Source organism: Poecile atricapillus, chromosome 1 (genome assembly GCF_030490865.1).
Source record: "Poecile atricapillus isolate bPoeAtr1 chromosome 1, bPoeAtr1.hap1, whole genome shotgun sequence".
Taxonomy (NCBI): Eukaryota; Metazoa; Chordata; class Aves; order Passeriformes; family Paridae; genus Poecile; species Poecile atricapillus.
The window spans coordinates 71,949,966-71,971,891 of record NC_081249.1 but is presented as its reverse complement, the minus strand read 5'-3'; the positions used below and the strand labels follow the sequence as shown (position 1 = coordinate 71,971,891).

Genomic DNA, 21,926 nt, shown 5'->3' with positions numbered 1-21,926 from the left:
CGCCTCAGCGGATCGCAGGATGGTTAGGGATGGAAGGGGCCTCTGGAGATCATCCGGTCCAACTCCCCCTTGCCAAAGCACGATCGCCTAGAGAAGGTGACAGGAACGCGTCCAGGTGGGTTTGGAATCTCTGCAGAGAGGGAGACTCTATGGCCTGCCTGGGTAGCCTGTTCCAGTGCTCTGCCCACCCTCCAAGGAAAGTTCTTCCTCATGTTGAGGTGAAACTTTTTGTGTTTTAGTTTATGGCCATTGCTCCTCGTCCTGTCATTGGGGCACCATAGAAAAGAGCCACGCACCATCCCCTTGGCACCTGCCTTGGAGATACTGATATGTATTGACAAGATTTCCACTCAGTCTTCTCTTCTCTAGACTAAACAGGCCCAGTTCCTAGAGCGTCTCCTGATAAGAGACATGCTCCAGGTCCTTCATCATCCTTGTGGTCCTCCACGGGACCCTCTCCAGTAGCAACTTCTCTCTCTGGTACTGAGGAGCCCAGAATGGGACACAGCACTGCAGATGTGGCCTCAGTGGGGCTGAGTCGTGGGGGAGGATCCCCTTCCTCGACCTGCCGGCCACATTCTTCCCCATGCATCCATCCTTCGCCATGCACCTCGGGGGCCTGCCGCCCTCCGCCTCGCTCTGTTCGAACCGCCGGTGCCATCTCGGGGTGAGATGCTCCTCCAGCCATAAAACCTGGCCTTAAACCTCCAGGTTTTTCTCTTTTCCGCCGTCCTGGCTGGGCGGGTCGGTGCCGGGCAGGAAGGCTGTGGGACAGCTCCGGGCACTCGTACCCGGGCGCTGCCGGGCTGCTGCCTGCCTGTGTTCGCACTTGAGTACTTACACCGCTCAAGCAGCATCCTGGGTGCCGCAAAGGGAACTTAGAAATGACTCACTGCTGTTTGCTTTATCGGCTGCTTCCTGAGCGCCTGACAGCGGCGGCCGCCGCTGCCTTGGGGGGCTCGGCCTCCGGAGCGCCTGAAATCTTTATCCTTACTCTGGCACTGGGATGCCGGGGTCGGAATGGCCCTCGCCATGGCAAATATCCCCATCTCCCTGCCGAGCCAGAGGCTGCTCGCCCAGGAGCGCGGCCCGCAGGCGGCTCCCGCAGCGCTCCGGCACCACCTGGCGGCGGCGGGAGGGGCTGCCCGAGCCGAGGGGAACGGGACAGACAGCATCCATAGGGAACAGAGTCCATGGGGAACAGACAGCGTCCACAGGGAACAGACAGCATTCACAGGGAACAGAGAGTGTCCGTAGGGAACAGACAGCATCCACAGGGAACAGAGAGAGTCCACAGGGAACAGACAGCATCCACAGGGAACAGAGAGAGTCCACAGGGAACAGACAGCGTCCGTAGGGAACAGATAGCATCCCATCTATAGGATACAGACAGCATCCATAGGGTGAGGGGTGAGGCTGGAACAGCTCCAAAGAGTGCCCTGAAAGAAGGCTTGGGCACAACAGGACTGGGTGGGGCAGGTGCCCCACAATCCCTGTGAGCCCCTGAAGCTGGTGCGGTGGGCAGGGGCAGTGAGATTGCCTTGGCAGGACAGGGGCAGTTGCCTGGTCACAGAATCACAGAATCATCGAGACTGGAAGAGACCTTCAACATAACAAGTGTCAGCCCAGCACCAGCATAATCACCCCTAAACCATGTCCCCAGGTGCCACATCCAGAACAAGTGTTCCCCTTGAACACTTCCAGAGACAGCAACCCCACCACCTCCCTGGGCAACTTATTCCAATGCCTGACTACCCTTTGAGTGAAAAAACATGTTATTCTAATATCTAATCTGTACCTTCCCTGGTGCAAATTAAGGTCATTTCCTCTCACCCTCACCTGCTAGTGACATAACAAATTCTAAGGAGATTATCAGGAATTCAGAAGCCTGTGAGCCTTTTACGGCCCCATTCCAGGAAGAGTTCAAGGCCAGACTGGATGGGGACGTGAGCAACCTGATCTAGTGGAAGGTGTCCCTGCCCATGGCAGAGGGGTTGAAATTTAACAATCATTAAGGTCTCTTCCAACCCAAACCTCTCTGTGATCCTCTGAACTGCTAACTGGGAGGGGACACTCTGGCCAAATGCCCAAGACACAGCCTTTGTATGTGTGGGAATGTGTGTGTGGGTGTTCATCTGCGTATCAGAGCAGAGGAATGAAGCAGTGACGTGTGGTCCTGATGTACAGGGAGCAGGGACATGTGCCCAGGGATCATGGAAAGATGATCAGTCTGGGATCAACTCTGGGTACGTGCATGCTTGTGCACGCTGTTTATGGGAACAGGATCAGGGCAGCAGGGAAAGGGATTGCAAGATGGTATGCAGAAATGCAAGGGCTGCAAAAGAAAGGGACTGCAGGAGAGGGAGAGAGCTGGTGTAAGAACTTGGTGTGGCCCAATCCTAGTGGAGAGCTGTAAGGCAAGGGAGGAGTGACTGGTCAAATGGACAGCATCTTGGTTATGGGGTTATCACTCTGACAAGAAGTACTGACAAGGATGGAGCAGTCTGGATTTAATGTGAACTAGGACAGTCTTGGTCTGATGTATTAGCACATCAGGGATATAATTAAAGTGTAGTTAAAGTATTCCAGTTCCAGTCACCTTCATTAATCATGGCACCTGGGGACATGCTTGAGTGGTGAAGGTGGCAGTGCTGGGTTAGCAATTGGATTTGATGAACTTAGAGGTCTCTTCCAACCTTAATGATTTCATGATTCTTTTTATAAGGGTATCAAAACATGCCACAACTGCTGGCATGTGCTTTACCTTAAGATCTTATAGGACTGTTAACACTTGGCCTCAGCCAATGGGAAAGGATTCAAATTCTTGGTGTTGAAATAACACTTGTTAATAATGCTTTTAGAAGTACCTGATTCTACCTTAGTTTGATACTTCTGTGTTCTTTTAATCATTTAATTGGTGTGTTTCTTAGTAGTGCATTCAGTGGAGAGACATTGTACTTCCAAACCTTCAGGAATCTAAGGACAAGGGACCTGCACTTGGGAAGCAAAGTTCCAAACAACTTTTACCGAGCATGTGCTGTGTGTAGCTGGCTGTTCCTGTGCATTGACCATCCTCTTGGCTGTGCTTCCACCAACTCTTCTGACAAAATCCCATGACCCTTCACAATAAGCACAATTCCTAACATGAAGACCGAGGAGCACACCCATGAATAAATAGGCTTAGCCAGCAAACAATTCACTCTGCAAGGGAAGATGTGAGGGGATCCAACATGATCCTCCCTATCCCAGTCTTCCCTGTTGATGCTGACTCCAGTTTTACCCACAAAGGTATCACAGGAGCCATGTTTGTGTTGACATTCCCCATTTTCAGCAGGTCCACAGTGAGCTGCAGGAGCTGCCACCACATGTGGTTTGGATAGAGTCTGACGCTGGCAAAGCTGGAAGCTGTGACACGGCTGGCATTTCAGTTCTGCATCAGACAGATGGAAAACCAGTGGCTGCAGCATAAACCTTGGACAGAACAAATTATTTTTAACCAGCTACTATTCAGCAACATTTCCATGTAGTGTTTCCATGTCAGGAAGTGCAGTGAGACTGAATTAAACAAGGACAACACCAAGGTTGTGAGGTGGCAGAGAGGGACTATTTATGCCCAGACAGTGCTCCCCACAGAGGAGTTTTGCTGCACAAGAAGCCCCTTGGCACAGCTGGCAGAACTATCATCTTCCACTTCTGAAAGCCACCTGGGATGTCTCTACAAGGACCTCTTGAGAAGAAATCAGCTCCTTGAATAGAAGCCAAGCAGGATGTAAGGAAGCTGCTAAGTATCGCTGAACACCTGTTTGGCTTCAAATGGCTTCAGTGCAGCTTGTGCAAACTTTGCTGCCTGTTTGTTTGCTTGTGCAAACTTTTCCTCCCTTGTGGAGAGGGACTTGACACTTGGAGCAGACTCTGGGAAGCTGAAGAGCAATTCAGAACGCCATGTTGTGGAAACAGCTGCTCACCACATTCTCACTGGATCCCGTGATTGTCAAATATTGAAAAAAAGGCTTCCATTTCACATCACACCTCCACTTCTGGCTGCCCACCTGCTTTAGCCACATTAAAGAATGTGTAAGAGAAGTTAAACATTTCCCTTTGCAGCCTCAGCAGCAGTTTGGGTCTGTTGCATTTTTCCAGATGTTCGTTGGTCCCAGAGCAAGGCACTGCAAACACTCCTCCTACTCAGAATTACTCTCTGTACTATTTCGTTCTTGTAATCTACAACAATTTAATCTCCATTTTGCTTCAGTATTTTTTCCCTCTAAAAGTAGCTCATCTTAAATTCTAGGAGCATACAATCCCCAGGCAGAAGCAACCCAACCTCTTAGATGGAGACTGACCCAAAACCATTATTTCTCTCATTTATTGTGTGTAATATGTGACAAATTTATTTTTTGGAGGCTTTGCATTTCTGATGTACACATAAAACCAACTGAGATTAGGTAAAGTATTTTCTCTTCACATTCCAGTACAGATCATGTAATCTTGTACACACCAACTAGCAGTGATTAGTAGCCCTTGTTTGCATTGGATCAAATTTATAAATTGTGAGGATGCACTTTTGGTCAAACAGCATTTCAAAAACCTTATTTTCAGCCATATTGATTTGCTCTTTCCTTATCTAGCATCCTTTTAGCAGTGATATTAATGTTTCCTGAATTTTTTATTTATTCTACTAGCTTTCCATTTCTTCTAGTAATATTGTTTCTTTTAACTTTAGGACTTATCATTTCATTAGTCTCCTTTTCTAAAGGTTAGTGGCAAAGCATCATATTTTGGTATCCTTTCTTTTCAATAGTGAATGTAATCTTCTACCCTGTAACTCATCTGCCATTGCTCTAGGAATTACCTTCTGTGCATTATTTAAGTGACGTATACAGTGTTTTCAGTAATGTTTGCTCACTCAGTATCAATTTCAAAGTAGATTAAAACAGAGTACGAGGCCACATGATTTAAAACACAAAATCTGTATCCTGAAAAAGATGAAAAAAATAAAATACTTTATTGAAAAGTCTTAAAACAGTTGGTTTTCTTTGAGGTCATTTCGAGCTACCAATTGCTCCATGGGCTAACACTAAAACTGACAAATTTCCCCTAAAGCAGTGGACCTGAGGCACAGTGTTATTGTAGAACACCTCTGTAGAACATCCTTTCTCCAGGAAAAGTGCTCGTGGCATTCACAAAGTACAGGTTTAGTTCAGCGAGGCACATCTCCTGTGCTCCTTCTGCAGTCCATGGAGAAAGGCCAGGGCCTCCAAGGCTGTTTCAGAGCAGCGAGCTTTCATCTGAAATCCCATGAGAAAAACTCCCCCACATTCCTCTGAATTACCTATGGAATATTCCTCCTCCCAGCTTTTCAAATCTATGTGTCTGAAATCTGGCCAGCATAAACCCAGTCATAAACAGTGTTCTGCAAGGTGTTATGTCCATTCTCCCACAGCCTGATGCCATCCACCACTCTGTCAGCCTGGGAAGGCAGGCCAGCCTTCTGCCAGAGGCAGAAGAGAATCACAGAGTCATTTAAAAAAAGACTTCCAAGATCATCAAGTCCATCCATTAACCCAGCATTGCCACATCTACCACCACTAAACCATGTCCCCAAGTGCCACATCTACACATCTTTTCAACACTTCCAGGGATGGTGACACAACTGCCTCTCTGCGCAGCCTGTTCCAGGGCTTGCTAACCCTTTATCTGAAGTATTCTTCCCTACTATCCAACCTAAACTCACAATGGGCACACAGGTGAGGAAAACCATGGCATTTTACTTCCCAGGGCAGGTGGGAGCAGCGCTGAGCAGGCTCCCTGCACTGCCGGTGTGCAGGAGCAGCGGCCGGGCTGCTGAGGACAGCAAGCAGAGCTCTATGCTAGGGCACTCCAGTTAATGAAGTGGAAACATTATTAACTAAGCCAATACCAGCCTAATGGGAAATCTGTCTCCACATATGCTGTATGATTTTTTTCATTATTGAATCAACTAGGAATTGTTTAATAAACAAAGCCAACAGGAAACATTCAAATAAATGAGTGAGGAGACATGCACTTGTTTGCTGATTAATTTTGTGCATGCTCAAGTCTCTCAGGTTTTCTGTTCTGCAAAGGGCTTTCAGCTTCTTATTGGGTGACTTCTTCAGCTTCTGCAGGAGGAACTTCTATGGCCAGCTGGGCACTAGAAGAGTGTGCCTACATCTGCCACGTTCATCTTCATGCTTCCCTTGTGACCAACTGCATTAAAGGAGCTGTTTGTTGAAGCCACTTGGATCTCACTAATAATGACCACATCATATAAGCACATATTTTGTGTTTAGAACGACTGAACTTTTTTTCTTCTGCATTGGAGTAGTTTCCTGACCCAGCTGTGACTATTTTATAGGAAAAATTAAAACTGAAGGTATGAGGCATGCTTGCCATCTCCTCTGAGGACTCTGGCATGAGAAAAAACCTGTATTTTTAAATTTTGATATACACTTATCGATCCATTTCTATGTTTTAGTCAAAATATGGTCACTATACTTGAATTTTATCCTTCCTCTAAGAAACATGGTTGTTCCCATTCTTGCCCTTTATTGGGAAGTGATCCTTTTTTTTTGTTCTATGCACTGAACACGTGAAGTGCCATGAAACCACAGTCAATGGCCTGGCTGTTTGTCTGCTATGTACTCCTCATGGTTGCCTGTTTTGTTAAAATCTGCCAACTTGGTTCGAATACAGAGGGATTTTGCTTTTAGAAAGAGGCTTTTACAAACTGAGACACCAGAATTAATTTCTAGAAACAACCAGTGAGTTTCTGTTATTTCTAGTATATCACACTACATTTTTGCCTTTGCTTCCTTTGGTAATGAAGAATGAATGGTTCTTAGATATTATCTTAAACAAACAAAGAAATGTAAAAAGTGTTATTATGGGGATACAACCACCAAAATTCTGTAAAGAAGTTATACACTGTGACTGCACTTGCTTTGTGTATCCTTTTGCTATGTTGTATCAATTTTTGAGACTTCTGCAACGTGAAACATGTTCATCTTTATTCCATGTAAAATTCAGATGCAATGCGATAGATTTAAAAAAAAAATCAATTCTATTTAGCTTTTATATATACTTCTGTTCAGAGGAAGAGTTCCTAATGTTAAAACAAGTCACAAGTGATATGTTTAGATTGCTAGCTGGCATAAACCTTAACTAAATTTTATTGAGAAATGCTCGCAGACAGGCTGCAAATACCATACAGTGACTAAAAGGAACTAACTAAAACATCAAACACTTCAATTATAATGAATTTTTTTATAAATCAGGATTTATAAATTTATAAATATATAAACATCTCTTTCAATCTAAGATATTAAAAATGAGAAATTATTTTTAGACTCTTTTATAAAGCATTTTAGTTGACAAATAACAATAAACTTACAAATTAAATACCAAGTCTGATTCTTCAAGCCTGATGGCCAAGTCATGTCTGGCCTTTAAAGGAGTTCCTTCCCAGGTGCACTTTCAGGATAACTTCTGAAAATGATGCATATCTCTATTTTAATTTCCAATCAAAATTTTTTTTTCACTATAGATACAAAATTAGTATAAAACTCAAGCATATCTCTTTGCTTTTCCTCTGAATTTGACACCAAAGCTTTTGCTGAAAAATAAAACTTGAGATCCCTGAAAGCAGACAGTGTTGATTGCACAAACCCAGATAGAAATGAGCACTGAGGAATTAAAACTTCTAAATACACTAAAGCTAAATGAGTTGATTTTTCCAAAGGAAAACCAAACAGCTTGTAAGAAGGAAGTAATTAGTAAACAAAAGAAACCACAAAAGCCATACAAAACATCATAAACCCTATTAACTTCACACAGAATAAAATGATAGGGAATAATTTCCACTCCAAAGTAAAAACAATTTGCCAAAATATTAACAGCAACAAATAAAAGGCAGCCTTGCAGTAAAGCCACAAAGCACACTTTGGGTGAACACACACACACGGTTTAGTGCCATGGATGCTCTTTTTCAATAGTGTAATTTTTTTGATAATTTGGTGAAGTGCAGCTGGCCATGGTACTGTGGTGCCAGTCCCACCTTTGCTCCCACCACCAGAAGCAACAAACAATTTCCAAACACACGAAGCAAGCCAGCCACCTGCTATCCTGCTGCCCACATAGAACTGCGTGAGCTCAGTTTGAGGGGAGGAAGCTGAGGTGTTTACTGGATTTGGATTCTTTCCACATGGTTAATTTCATATGGATTTTTTCCTGGGGGAAGAGGGATCCTTAATGGTCACTGGTGCCTGATCTTCCAGACAGTCTCGAGACATCCCCACAGGCATGGTCTTGTTCTGGGTACATGTCCTTGAAAGGACTACAAGCATTTTGTCTTCAACACTTTAGATTAAAACTCCAAGCTGAGGCCATGAGGGAAGAGTTGCTTTGCAGGCCTCTCACTGTGTTCCCTAGCAGAGATCACTACGCCAAGGCTTGGGCACTAGGACTTGTCCTCAGCACAAAGGTGACAGCTACTGACACATCAAACACATTCTCAGTAATCTCAGTATTCCTTAGGTGGGACCTTTAGGGTTTCCCAATGCATTCTCTTCTGTCCCTGCACTGAGTGAGAGCTGCCCTGATATCTTACCTATCATGGAAATTTCCCCTCTTCTCACAAAACCCAAAGAAATGACAAGCCAGCACCACATATTGAGCTTATTTACAACTTTGAGGCAAACATAGCTGATGTCATGCAAAAAAACGGATGGATATTACCTCAATGAGTGTTGAGATCTCTTGGTTATTTTTCTTGAGACATTCCCCTAGTCCACCTTTTGAATCTATTATCTCTGGTATCACAAACCTGTCCTGGAAGGTTAAGCTTTCACCCCAGCCAAGACAAGTCAGGCAACTGAGAGGGGGAAGGAAGAAGAACCTTGACAGCTTTAGAGATAAGTCTATCTCCTATATATTGTGGCCAGCCAGGAAGAGTGATCTGGACCCGGCTACTGGCTCCTGGGATTGTAAGAAAGACAAAACATGTAACATGCACATCTGTGTACACAGATATGCACCTTGTGTTATTGCTAAAAAATGATTACCTGTAATTTCCAAGTGTAAGTTTTTATTTGTTCCTCCTTTTAGTATTTAAGATCTTAGGTCTAACTTTGCATTTGGACTAACAAACATTTGTATTTGTTTTTTATTGGACATATTAAATCAACAATTGCTCATTATAACCTTGAATTCCTGAGATACTTCAGGTTTCCCTGTCACAACCTTTAGTAAGATAAAACAACTGCTTGTTACGCATTCATCCTCTGCCATACAATTAAAGCACAATAGTCATGAGTCAAATTGTAGCTACCACTGTGTTTAACAGACTGAGCATTTTTTCTTCTCATTTATACTATGTGGAAGAGGTCTGAGACACTCAATGCACACTCATTGATCAATGTACAACTTTTAAACCTTGCATCAAGCCTATCAGTCTTGTATTTCCAGTTTCATATTAACACCATGAAGGCAGACAAACCAGACACCCCCACAGGAACTGGTGGACTCAAGCACCAGAAACCAGCACCTCAGCAGATCCCCGTAACAAGGTGTGAATTTTCCCTTTGGTTTAGGATAACTTGGTTTAAAATGTGTTGTGAAAGTGATTTTGCCTTGTGGACCTCTGCTCTTGCTGGAGAAGGAGAGCTGCTGTGTTACTGGCTGAGATGATGTCCACTCCTTCAACAGGAGATGATACTGCTGTGATGTTCCTGCCTGGGGCTGTTATTCAGTCTTGTGCATCCTGTATCCCACAGTGCAGGGCCAGACTCCACAGGGCAGCAAACAACACTATTCCCCAGAACAAGAGTGCTTCTGTATGGAGGTCAAAAGCAATACCAGTTCTGTAAACCAAACTGATTGCATTGGAACGATTATAAAACTACTGCATTAGAGTCTGGGTTAATTAAACTTTAACTATAGCTAAAAAAACGGAGTATTTTTGATTTAGTTATTATGTAAACAGGACAGACAAACTCCCCTAAAGAAAAACCACTTAAGCAAAAGAAAAATGGACTGCTTTAAAAAGGACTTTTCCCAGTTTGTTTCCACAGTTCTTTGACTTCTTTGATGCTTTCTTTTTTCACACACTTCCAGAAACCTTGAATGCCTTGCTGCTGTGGTACCTGTCAATAAAGTTAAAGTGTGTTTAGCATTCACATGAAAAAGACTGCTGTTCACAGACTGTGTAAATACAATATATAATGTTGTGCTGCTCCTTACATAGTTCACATGTGTAATAACAAGCTCTTAGTGGCAGCTCTCCTCACAGATTCATATGCAGTAAGGATTATGCAGTTTAAAATACATATTTTTTTCTATTCATTGACTCCACCTGTGTTTCTACAAGCAGTTACAAGAGAGCTGTAGCAATCATCTGTAGTATTTACAAACAATTATGACAGCTTGTTACCCTCAAACCTCGATGAATTCGGTTCCTCAGGACTCCAAGAAACTCGCTGTGGCTGAGGCAGTCATCTCCATCTAGATCAAAGATCTTGAAGATGGTATCCAAAACATTATCTGATAGATCCTGTCCTGTTGCCACCTTCACTGCTCTCTTGAACTCAGCTAATAAAGATAATAGTAATAATATTACATCACAGGTGACTGAACTTGCAAAGAAAATGGAAAACCTATAAATAGCAGGATCCTGTACAATTTACAATGGCTCATGGGTATCCTACTTGGAAAATTTGGGATGTATAAACTAGTAAACTAATAGGAGGCTTCAGTTCCTCCATTCTTGAGCTTCTCTTTAACACTATCTTTATTAATTTTATTATAAGCTTAGCAATGCACTACTTCTCAAGTACAAGTGATAATTTTTGCTAGAAATAGATGAACACTTACATACTTTTGGCTGTTACCTGTTCACAGGAATGGTAATGTTCATAGGAATGGTTTGCCTTACTATCCTTTCATAAAAAACCTTATCATCTTATCTCAAGCCAGTTTCATGACAATTCATTCTACAAGAAAACTCTTCTCCTCAGAGAACAGTAGGTTATAATATGCTCCACCTCAACTAACAATCTCCCTAGCAACTCTTCAGAAACACAGAACATCAAATGGTCAATGCACTGCTTACATCACATGGCTTTAGATACCTGTAGTTCTGGTTTTGAGAGAAGTTGGCTACCCACTCTAAAATGATGTTGAAGAGTTACTGAGGATTTGTGGCAGAAAAAGCTGCCATACCTCTGTGGAGATGTACTTTCATCTTCAGCTCTCTTTTATTCTCTATTTACACCACCATGTGCAGTATAGAAACATCCACTATCCCCACTTTTGGTCCTGTGGTGCACAGAATTTGGACGAGGAAGTGTGTGAGACTGCCGCAAAACAGCAGCTCATAAGAGTGAAAGGATTATTGTTTATTATAGCAAGCACAATTGCAACATATGAATTGGATACATTTTTGAAGGCATCATGGAAGTGTGAATTTCAAATAGGAACTGGAGGTTATTGAAGTAGAGCAGTATTGTAGATTATTGCAGTAAGTTGCCCAATTAATAATAAATGCAATATTAATGTGGTTCTGCTTTCATAAACAAGTGTTGTTTAAAAACAGTGTTATCAATATTAGTTCTGAAGTTTACTAGAGGGAAGAGCATTCCTGACATAGCTCTCATCTTTGTCTCTTTCAACAATTCCTGTATAAATGTAGTTGATTACTTCACAGTTGGTTTAAATAGAATTAAGTTAAAAATCCTTCTGTAAAAGGATATACCACAACTTGAAAAAGACATAAAACATGGGATGTTTATAGTAGTCTTAATTTTGCCTTTGAAAAGATGTTAACTATTTCATCTCTTGAAGCTGAATTTACATCCAGACATGGCACTGTAGTTTCTTTGAACACAACATGAATAAATGAAGATCTTCTACGAGAGTGGGGCATAACAATCTTCAAACAGAGAAGGGCCACCTTATCAGAGAGAAAAGATAAGTTGCAAACTTAGAAGAAAAAGAAGTATAGAATAAAATGAAGGACTAAAAGACTGTCTTATTTTTAAATAAATGGTCATATGTATGTGAATACACACACATGCAAACATCAAGATGAAGAACTCAGCCAGATTCAGGAGAGAATTAGACATATAGGCACGTAACATCTGTGAGTTACCTCAGCAGCTGACTGCTTTCGATTACAGTGGGGTTCAGAGCATAAACAGAGTAGTAATGAAAGTCACAAGCTGTAAATCCCCACGTTTTCTTTGGTTCAAATCCCATCCAAACATTTATCTTTCAAGATTATGTGTTTCTCTTTCTGTCTTCTCACATCTCTCATCTTTCTTCACATGAGCTCATCAAATATTAATTTCAATGAATGTTATTACCTCCTCACATTTCCTTAGGAACTTTTTATGTTGCTAATTTGAAATAATTTAAGATATTTGTCCTTCAAGAGTAACAACTAAGTAAGTAATAACCTCAGGATTAAAACAAAAAAACATTTGTATGACCATAAAACTTGTGATGTATTGCTCCCCTTTCTTCTATATGGGAAGGAAGCAACTCCCCTCCTCAAAATCTTTATTTTAAACCCCACTTTATGACATAGTTTCTTTTTGATAGACATAATTGCATAACACATCCTCCTCAGCACAGGGAGGACATGGAGTGAGTCCAGAGGAGGGCTACAAAAATGATGTGATAATTTTTGTGATGGAGCACCTCTTCAGTGAAGAAAGGCCAAGACAGTTGGGGTTGTTCAGCCTTGAGAAAAGATACCTCAGGGCAGACTTTATTGTGGACTTTCACTATATCAAGGGGGTTTATAAGAAAGAGAGTTTTTATTACCAAGGCCTGTAGTGACAGGACAAGCAAAAAGCTTTCAAACTGAAAAACAGTGTATTTAGACTGGACATAAGGAAGAAACTGTACAAAGTTGTGGCTGTCCCATCACTGAAAGTGTTCAAGATCTGGCTGGGTGGGGATTTGAGCAACCTGATCCAGTAACAGAATTCCCTGCCCATGGCAGAGGGTTTGGAAAATGACCTTTAAAGGTGTCTTCCAACCCAAACCATTTTATGATTATGCTTTAGTCTGCTGTGATTAATCCACATATGACAGCACATCAGAACTTTTAAATGAAAACATTTTGGAAACTTTATATTATTATTTTTTCATGAAATAGAACTAAGTCCAAATACAGAGCAGTATATTTTTAGACTTCACTGTGGTACTTTGGGATAACTCATTTACATTAATTTAATAATTAAAATTAATTTTATTTTCCTTTAAAAAAAAACATACGAAAGGTGTACAGGACTTACCCCGTTTAACAGGACGATTGGCAACAGTAAACATCTGCATGGCGATAGAAAAGTCTTCCAGATTATTTGTAAACTTGCAAAAAGTCTTGAATTCTTCCAAACTGATGTTCTAGAGTGTCACAGAATTCAGATGATATATAATGAATATACATTCAAATCCCAATTATTCTATGTCATTAAATCTGGTGGGATTTAGCGTTTAGATGTGACTGCCTACTCATTGTTGGTATTTGTATTTCTCAGTTGGCCAATTATCATTGCTCTTACTTGTATAAAATTCAAGGGCTGCAGTAATTAATTCGGCAGCTCATAGATAACCACATTCCAATGAAAACCTGTGCATGCAAAGAAGGAAGCGAAACAAAGCATACTTTGGGTACCAACCTCTCCTGCTTCGATTCTGTCTTTCACATTCTGCCAGTAAATTTCATTGTTTTCCTCATCAGTGAAGTACAGCAACCACGCCGCAAAGTCTTCTTTACTCATGACGTTCAAACCCTTTGAAAACTTTATGAATTCCATTTCCTGGACTTCGGTTTGCAGATTTTCCATGAATCTAAGTGTAAACAGATTATTACCCACCACTTGACACTTCCATCCCCATATCACCACTACTACCTTAGCTACTAAGTGCAGCAGACACCGGCTCTTAGCCACAGACACTTTGGGCATTGTTGTTTAAAATACCCCACTGGTTTCGTTTTCCCGGTGCTCGCGGATGTTTCCAGGGCTGCATTTCCATAAGGACACCGGCAGGACGCGCTCTCGGCCTGCGCAGGCGGCTGCTGCCAGCACAACTTGGGGACGCATTGGACATCTCCGTTTTACTTACAGATAAAGGAGGTAAAAGAATCGGTAAGGCAGCAGCAAAATGAATGAATGAAAAAGGACACGGTAACTGAAAACCTGACACATGATTTATGAAGTTTCATATTAATAAGAGAGGAATGACAAGATTGCAAAGTGCCTAAAAAGATGAGGCCATAATAATCACAAAGGTGAAAGAGGAAACTTGAAATCGCTGCTGTAGCAGAAGATGACTGAATAGTATTAAAGACTATTACTACATACAGAGGTTTGGTGAATCAGCTCTGTGCTCACTAGAGGACAGATTAGAGAGGATTACAACTGACTTGTATGGAGTTCAGAAGAGCACAGAAAATGTTGCAGGGGTTTGGGAAGGTAAGAAGAGAGCTGCCTGAAGAGAGTCAACATCAAGGTTTTTAGGAGACTCCCTTTCTTTTGGGAAAGAAAGAAAAGTATTACAAAAAGGAAGTAATAACCTGCAGATACAGAGCTGTAATTGGGAGTTGTAACTTCAAGTTTCCCCATTTTTGTCTAGATGGCCAGTATTAATTTTGAAAAAGTTAACACAGACAATACGGTGTGATACATTTGATATTTTCCACTTCAGAAATTGGGCAGTCCAAAAACAAGTGTTGACTTTTAAATAAAGGCTAAAAACAGTGGTGCTTGCCAGAATTCCCTCCATATTTTTGAAGAACCCTGCTTTATTGAGTTGCAGAAATTACTGACAGGAGGGAATGAAATACCCCTGTATTAGGACAAAGCAATTAATTGGAGAAGAGGACAGCTAAGGGTCTGTGTAGCCAACATCAGGAGAGGCTCATCTGCTCATAAGTGTTTGCCTGGCCTCACTGGGTTTGAATTCTTTCCCTTGAAATTACAGTATTTGAGTCCACACAGCTATCTTTAGTTCTTTAATGAGATCACTTGGACAATTAGTAGCTTGAAGCTCTGTGAAGTCTATAAGGGGTTAGCTGAAGATTGCTGTTGCAGCATAAGCTCTCTTGTATTTTTCGCTCTAACAGGTAGAGCTGCACATGCAAATAAAGGGCCAACAAATGTTTCACAGCACAGGACATGCAAGTAAATGGAAAGCCTGATCATGGAGGTGAAATTAAGTTTCAGGCTGAATAAGGGTAATAGTGAGGAGGGGTTCAAAATGCTGTCACATTTTTTATGGGCCTTTTTCTGGTCTAGTATAGCCAAACACTAAGGTGTTCCTCCACAGTCCACCTAAAGACCTGACACACTTTCAAGTCCCCTGGCTCTCCCTCTCAGCTCAGGTAGTGCAATCAGTGTGACTGGGCAGCTCCTTGTCTTGCAGAGTGGCGAGAGCTGCCCTGCACAGCTTGGAAACCGCTCTTGTGTTTTCAGGCCCAGCTGCTGTCTTTGTAACTCACAAGGAGACTGCTGCCTCTGGCCAGCACCACAGCCAGCGTGTGCCAGGGAGACCGGCTCCATGAGCTGGCACAAGCAGCCCTCCTGCACCCACAGCCCCCAGGAATCCCCCCAGGTCTTGGGAAGGGAGCTTGAGGTGCAGAGGGAGAGAACAGCATGGACCTGGCATGCAGACCAGGCATGGAGTCAGCCCAGCACAGACTGAATGGGCCACTCAGCTGCATTTTGAGAGTGGCCAACACAGGCAAGGAGGAGATGGTATCTGGCATGTGTGGTTTGTAGTTGGTTGGAAGGCACAGCCAAGACCGTACAGAACAATTTCTTTGACTGTAGTTTCTAACTCATGTAATGTCTGGCCTGGAGGAAGAGAAGTTGCTGAAAATGGGATCTCTTACAGAAATAAGCCTAAAACTTGGGTGCAGGGAAACAGACAATGTGTTTTATTTTCTTGGATTTTTATCTATGAAAGGTGGACATATTTTGCAACAGACTTTAGGTCTTGAGACTTGAGCTATTTACCTTGGGGAGCAAGCTCTCAGTCATTTATTTTACTGGTTGCTAGCCACAGGCAACAACATAGATTCTTCCACCTTTTCTGAATATTGCATTTCCTTAAGCAGACAAGCCTTGGTGACCTGCCCTCTAGCCACACCCAATAAAGGCAGGAAAGCTGAAAGATCAATCATTCTTCCATGATGAGGAAGGAGCCCACCAAGCTGCACATATCAGTCTGTTGAAAGGGGCAACAAAGCCAGAGCAGACAGTGAAGGGTTTGGCTGTGGCATTTTTAGTGTGTTCTTGCTTCTGCCCCCTCTACTAATTGAAGTTCATTTCCAACTTGCAGGCTTGCTCCTGGCAAGCCAGAGTGGGAAGATTTCCTGCCATATCAAATCCTACTTGGAGCAGTAGCTGAAATGTGCAATTTAAAATTTATGTGATAGTTTCCCATATTACAAAAATTAAAATACTATGAATCATCGCATCGGCATTCTAGGTCACTCTTATTCCCAGATGTGAGAGTTAAAAATCCTAATGAGGTTTTTTTTTAAGTGAAAGTTATTAAAAGTTATTAAAAATAACTTTCTAGTTAGGAAGTAAAACTTGATACATAAATGTCAAGACACCACTAGGGATACTTGCTTCTGTATCTTCTGGATCACAGTGCAATGAGTTTCAGCTGTGAAGTCCTCAAAATGTATCCAGGTATTAGGGAAAACAAGCACAGGAATGAAATTCCTGCTCTCCCAAAGTCAGTGGGATCTTTGTAGGGAGTCAGAGTTCACATACAGGATTCTGATTGTAGATATGCTCTACAATTAAGAAATGATTACACTGGGAATACTCTTTTGCTAGAGTAGGTTGTAAATAAAAGAAAGCTCTGCGTTTCCAAGTAACAAAAAGAAGAGGTATACCATAAATTTTTAAGATGGGGAAAAGGCTAGGAACAGAGAGCACTTTCTTTAAGACAGCCCACTTTATCCACACTCTCTAAAACATCCACATTGAAGGCCAATGGCCAAATTAGTTATCGTGTTACAACAGCATCCAGAAACCTTATCAGGATTTATCCCTCATTTTGTAATGGGCTCTACTACAGAAAGAGGGAGTCTCCCAAGGCTTTTGGCAACTCAGCTTTAATAGTGTTAATCCACCACAAATAGAAGGGAAAATGTAATAAAGGAGGGGAGACCTCAGGAATGCAGCTATTCCCCCTCCAAGTGGAGAAGCGTATTGTAAAAGAATAAAGAATTGTATTCTTTATGGCACACAAAGAAGTAGATTGAAACACTAAAGGAAATGTTAGGCAAAGTGTTTTTCCCACCTCTTGACCTGAACTGTCTGTGCAGAGCTCTAACACTCTTAATACAGAACTGACCAGTTCCTGTTGCTCTGATTTATAGGAAGGGAATCTAACAACAAAGATAGTGGTGGGTATACCACCCCAGCATTTGTACTATGCTTTGGCTTTTGGACACCAAAGTCCTTCTGAAGAATTGGTAACCCCCTCTGCACCAGAAGACTGTGGCAAACCAGCTGCAGTTTGCCTTTTTGCAAGCTGACTTTTAAACCAGAATATAGAAAATCTAATAAAGGCTTGACCATTGACCTTTAGAGAACATTTAGATCTATGCTTGTAAACTCAGGTTTGCAAGCGTTGAGACACTTAATCAATCTCATCATTTTCAGAACTGCAAGCAAAACCCTCTTTGATTTACTGTCCTTAGCATTTCCAAACCAAACAACTCACTTTCATTTTTAAGTGTTTTGTAGAGACTAACTAAGCTACTCTTTTGCTAAGCTCACAGGAAAGGAAGAAAAATCTTGTCCTCAAGCTCTTTACTAAGCATTTGGGAAATATTCAGATTGAGTTATGACAGGAATATCATTAAGCCAGATTTTGTTGCTGTTCTCCCTCACTGCTTGATCTTGGCTGTACCTGATGTAATCATGTATTATGGCTCTCTCTCTATATGTACACACATAGATAAAAGTATAGGAACAGAGATAAGTAAGGAGGCAATCATACTCTATTTCTGCAAAGCAATTCCAAATCCCCAGATGAAAATCACTGAAAATGTACAAGCTGTCATCACAGCAGAAGCATGGCATGCTGGCTGATGATGATACCTGAAAGATCCTCCATCCATGCACTGGCACACACACACCACAGCCCCCCAAAAATGTCAGCACTAGCAGTGGGGTCCAGCCTGGGTCATTCTGGCTTCTTAAATTAAAGGTTCCAAAGAAAATGTATCAAAGAATTCAAAATACTGAAGGAAAGAAACAGGATAGGTAGGGAAAAAGGCATGATCTGTGTATGGTTATACAATTTGTCACCTTCAGCCTAATAAAGAAATTAAAAAAGAACCATAATTAAAGAATATTTCTGGTACAAAATTCTATTAACAGATGAAAACAGATGTTTGGAAGCAAGAAATCAGGTAAGAAAATGACATAAACTGGACTGAAATGTTTATTTTCCTCATACAATTGAAAGATGCCCATTGTTTAACCACACTGGGAAATATTTTTTTTGTAAGACATGCCAGAAAAAAATACAACAGAGAGTATTTTGAATATCCATTCCATACTCTGCACTTTCTTTTTCCTTCAAGGAGACTGTGAGAGATTTAAGCTTGCTCGGGGACAGATTACAGAAAAAAATCGCAGCAGTCGTAAACTGTTTAGGGAGTGAAATACTGTCTCCTCTTTTATTTGGGATTAGACATACTTAAACAAGATCAGCAAGGGACTTTTTTTAGGGAAAAAAAAACAACCCAGTGTCTGTCAGTACAAATATTTCCTTAATATTAATAGAAAACTAAATAGTTTTCTACTCAGAATAAAAGATAGTATGCTTGATATAGCTGGAAATTAAAGCACAAGTTAAATTTCTTTTTAGAAGGAAAAGACCGAAAATTATTTCTGTATTAAAAACCAGGAGAAATCCATACAGAACAATAAACAAGCCTTGAATTCTGGGGACATTCTCTAAGACAGGACCTGGTATTAGAAGATGACGTTATTGTTGAGGTGTAAACTGGGTGGTGTCATCTGAAACAGAAACTTGGTCAGATCTTCTGAGAAGAAAGATGGCTTCCTGTACTAAATCTACCCTTTTTGTTACATGATTTTAGGCTTACTACATATTCTTCTATATTTTCTTAAAATGTTACAGGAGAATACTATTCCAGATGTATTTGAATAAGAGACCACACCTTTACTTGTGATACACCTAAACATACTCCAGAAATTTATATTTTCTAATATTTGCCAGGGCAACAATTACTTTTCAAATTGTAAATTCTTACTAATAATTACTATAATGTCCTATGTTAAAGACGATACAACTAACAAGAACTCATTTCATTCTGGAGCTGAACTCATGTTCCCTGAATCGTACCTTAAGAAGCCTGAAGATCTCTGAAAGTACCTTTACATTTGATGAAAACACTGCCTGAAGACTGCCTGTGTGTGTATCAACACCTGTGATTTTCCAAGAAGAGGCACCAGCTGGGGACAGATGCCTGACCATTTTCCCTCCCTATTCTCAATGTGCTTCCTGTACTCAGGGCAGCAGGAAAAGAGGCACAAGAACTGGTTTATAGCAGCCTCACATTGCCCCAAGAGATGCCGACAGTTTCCATTTTCTTTGTGCCATTTAAATGCAAAGAAGGGAGAACAGGGCAAATTAATTGCCCTGGTATATGAACTGTGGCTGTGTGACATTTTTAAAATGTTTGGACTGTGGGCTAAAAGGCTTGGACAATGCTGGTATACATGTAGATACAGATGGTTGCACACTTACAAAAGGATTTTTTAATGCCAGACAAACTGAAAATAGGGAGCACGAGGAAAATATAAGTCAGTAATGAGATGAAAACAGTGGTCCCAGCTTTCAGAACTCCCATGTAAGTACAGTGAAATTTCAGAATGAAAGCATTCTTGTTTTTTTTTGGGAATTATTTTTATTTTAATTTTTTGTTGTTTTTGTTTTTATTTTCTTTTCTTTGGTTGTTTGGGTTGTTTCTTTTTTAGTTTTAAGGACTCCGCAGCACAGCAATATCTGTGTACTTAACTAATGTGACAAGTTTTAGTGTGTCCTAATCAAACATAATCACCTCTACTTTCTACTAGATACTACACTGATCAATGGAAAAGCTTTCTAGGCAAGAACTTGGAAAATGATAAAAGCATTTGCCATCATTATTTTCTGCTTTTGACAATGATCTATGTCTGTACAGCTCATCAGTCATCTCTTGTAAAAACACTGTGACACTTTGATCAAACAGCCAACAATAGCTTCCCGCAGAAGGTAAAGTGTTATGAGAGGCCATCAGATAGAAATCACATTTTCTCTGAACAATAGGAACACAGAAATGATGTGCTTGATTTACTTGCAAATAAAATCATGTGAAAGGTGATATCCTCGCAGAGGTTAAAAAGACAGCGATCCTTTTATTCACCTTTCTGCATGTTAAACAAACTCCACTGTCACGTTGCAGCTGAGATGGAGTGTCTACGCAGTGATAAAGAGGCACATTCCAGCCCCACGAAACATAACTGCCACTGTTGAAAAATTACCTGCATTAAACCTTACACTTATCCCACAAATTTTAAGAGCAAGATGTGGGAGTTTGATTTTGATTACAGGCCTCTATCTGTGTGGCAGGCAAAGGTCTTTAACCTATGCGTTCCGAATGTACAAGGTACATAGTTTCATCAATGTCATGCCTCATTGGGTCAATGTAGGATTTTATCTAAAACCTGAGGCTTTTCAGTTTACACTGTATATGCAAACACAACCTTTTACTGGTGCTCTCTGCCTTTTGTTTCATTGAGAGGATCTATGGTATTTATAGAAAAGGGAGCTGGAGACATCTTAAACTTATTTTACTCACTTAGATTCCTATTGAGCTGAGGTCTTCAAAAGCGAAAGGTTGTTTATTTGAAGACTGGTATGTACCAGAGCCACTGGAGCCAAACACTTTTTAGTCTACTGATTGCAAAAACATTAATTTTTAAGAGGGCTGTCACACATTCTCCACTTCTGAATACAAACTGAAGCAAAACACATTATCCTACTTTATTTTTGCAGTCTGAAAATGACTGATTATTTTTGTAGAAAAGGTAATACTGATGTAGGTAATCTTCTCTTGATGCCATGCTACAATATGTGTGTCAAGATTCAAACTGGTATCTGCATAGTCTCATTGCAAAAGTAGTTCAAAGGGTAGAGGAAAAGGCACTGGGAAAATTTCAACAGGGGCTGGAATTTGAAGCAAGTGGAGAAGTTGCCTGTAGCTTACCATGACAGCTGTAATGGGAAAGGAGGTATCTCATCTCAGGCAATATTTTTTAATTTATTAGAAGTCACTTTTTTTGTGATTTAGTCACAAAAATTACTCATGATTCACATTGTTTTAAGGTATGCTACCACATAGCTTCCAAGAATAGAAATCTTAACCTTCCCAGCCCACTGCTGCTAGGAGTTATCATGGTGCTCAGCTCCTGCGGACAGCAGACTCTAGGAGCTAAACAGGGAATTCAGTCATGCAACGTCATGAATAATCTACACTTCACTGCTTGATTTTCTTAATCAGCTCAGTGTGATGTCAGATAGATGCCAGAGTTGGGGTAAAGCACAGGGGGTAGGAACAAGACTGGCTCCTGTTAGGCTTGCCTAGCTGTAAAGAATACCTGAAAAACTCAGAAAAGCGAAGTTTTTCCTTTCCTTGTTTTCCAAAGAAATGTACCAGCAACACGGTATTAACACCACAGCTGTCCAGTTCTGTTTCCTATAAAACAAAAAACCTATATGATTGTTATGCATTGCATGATCATTAATATTCACCATGAATCTAAAAATATTTATTTGAAGTAGAATTACCCAAGAGATACTTG

General features: G+C 41.1%; 1 protein-coding gene across 1 annotated transcript in view; it reads right to left on the bottom strand.

The window, feature by feature from the left end:
* Positions 1-7,007: 7,007 nt before the first annotated feature.
* Positions 7,008-21,926, bottom strand: part of MICU2 (mitochondrial calcium uptake 2) — a 139,078-nt gene continuing 124,159 nt past the window's right edge. The window contains exons 8-12 of the mRNA XM_058830482.1: positions 21,723-21,820; positions 13,701-13,872; positions 13,317-13,425; positions 10,448-10,605; positions 7,008-10,160 (exon numbers count right to left, since the gene is read on the bottom strand). Of these exons, the coding sequence (XP_058686465.1) occupies positions 10,056-10,160; positions 10,448-10,605; positions 13,317-13,425; positions 13,701-13,872; positions 21,723-21,820 (642 nt within the window). The 3' untranslated portion in view covers positions 7,008-10,055. The remainder of the gene's footprint in view (positions 10,161-10,447; positions 10,606-13,316; positions 13,426-13,700; positions 13,873-21,722; positions 21,821-21,926) is intronic.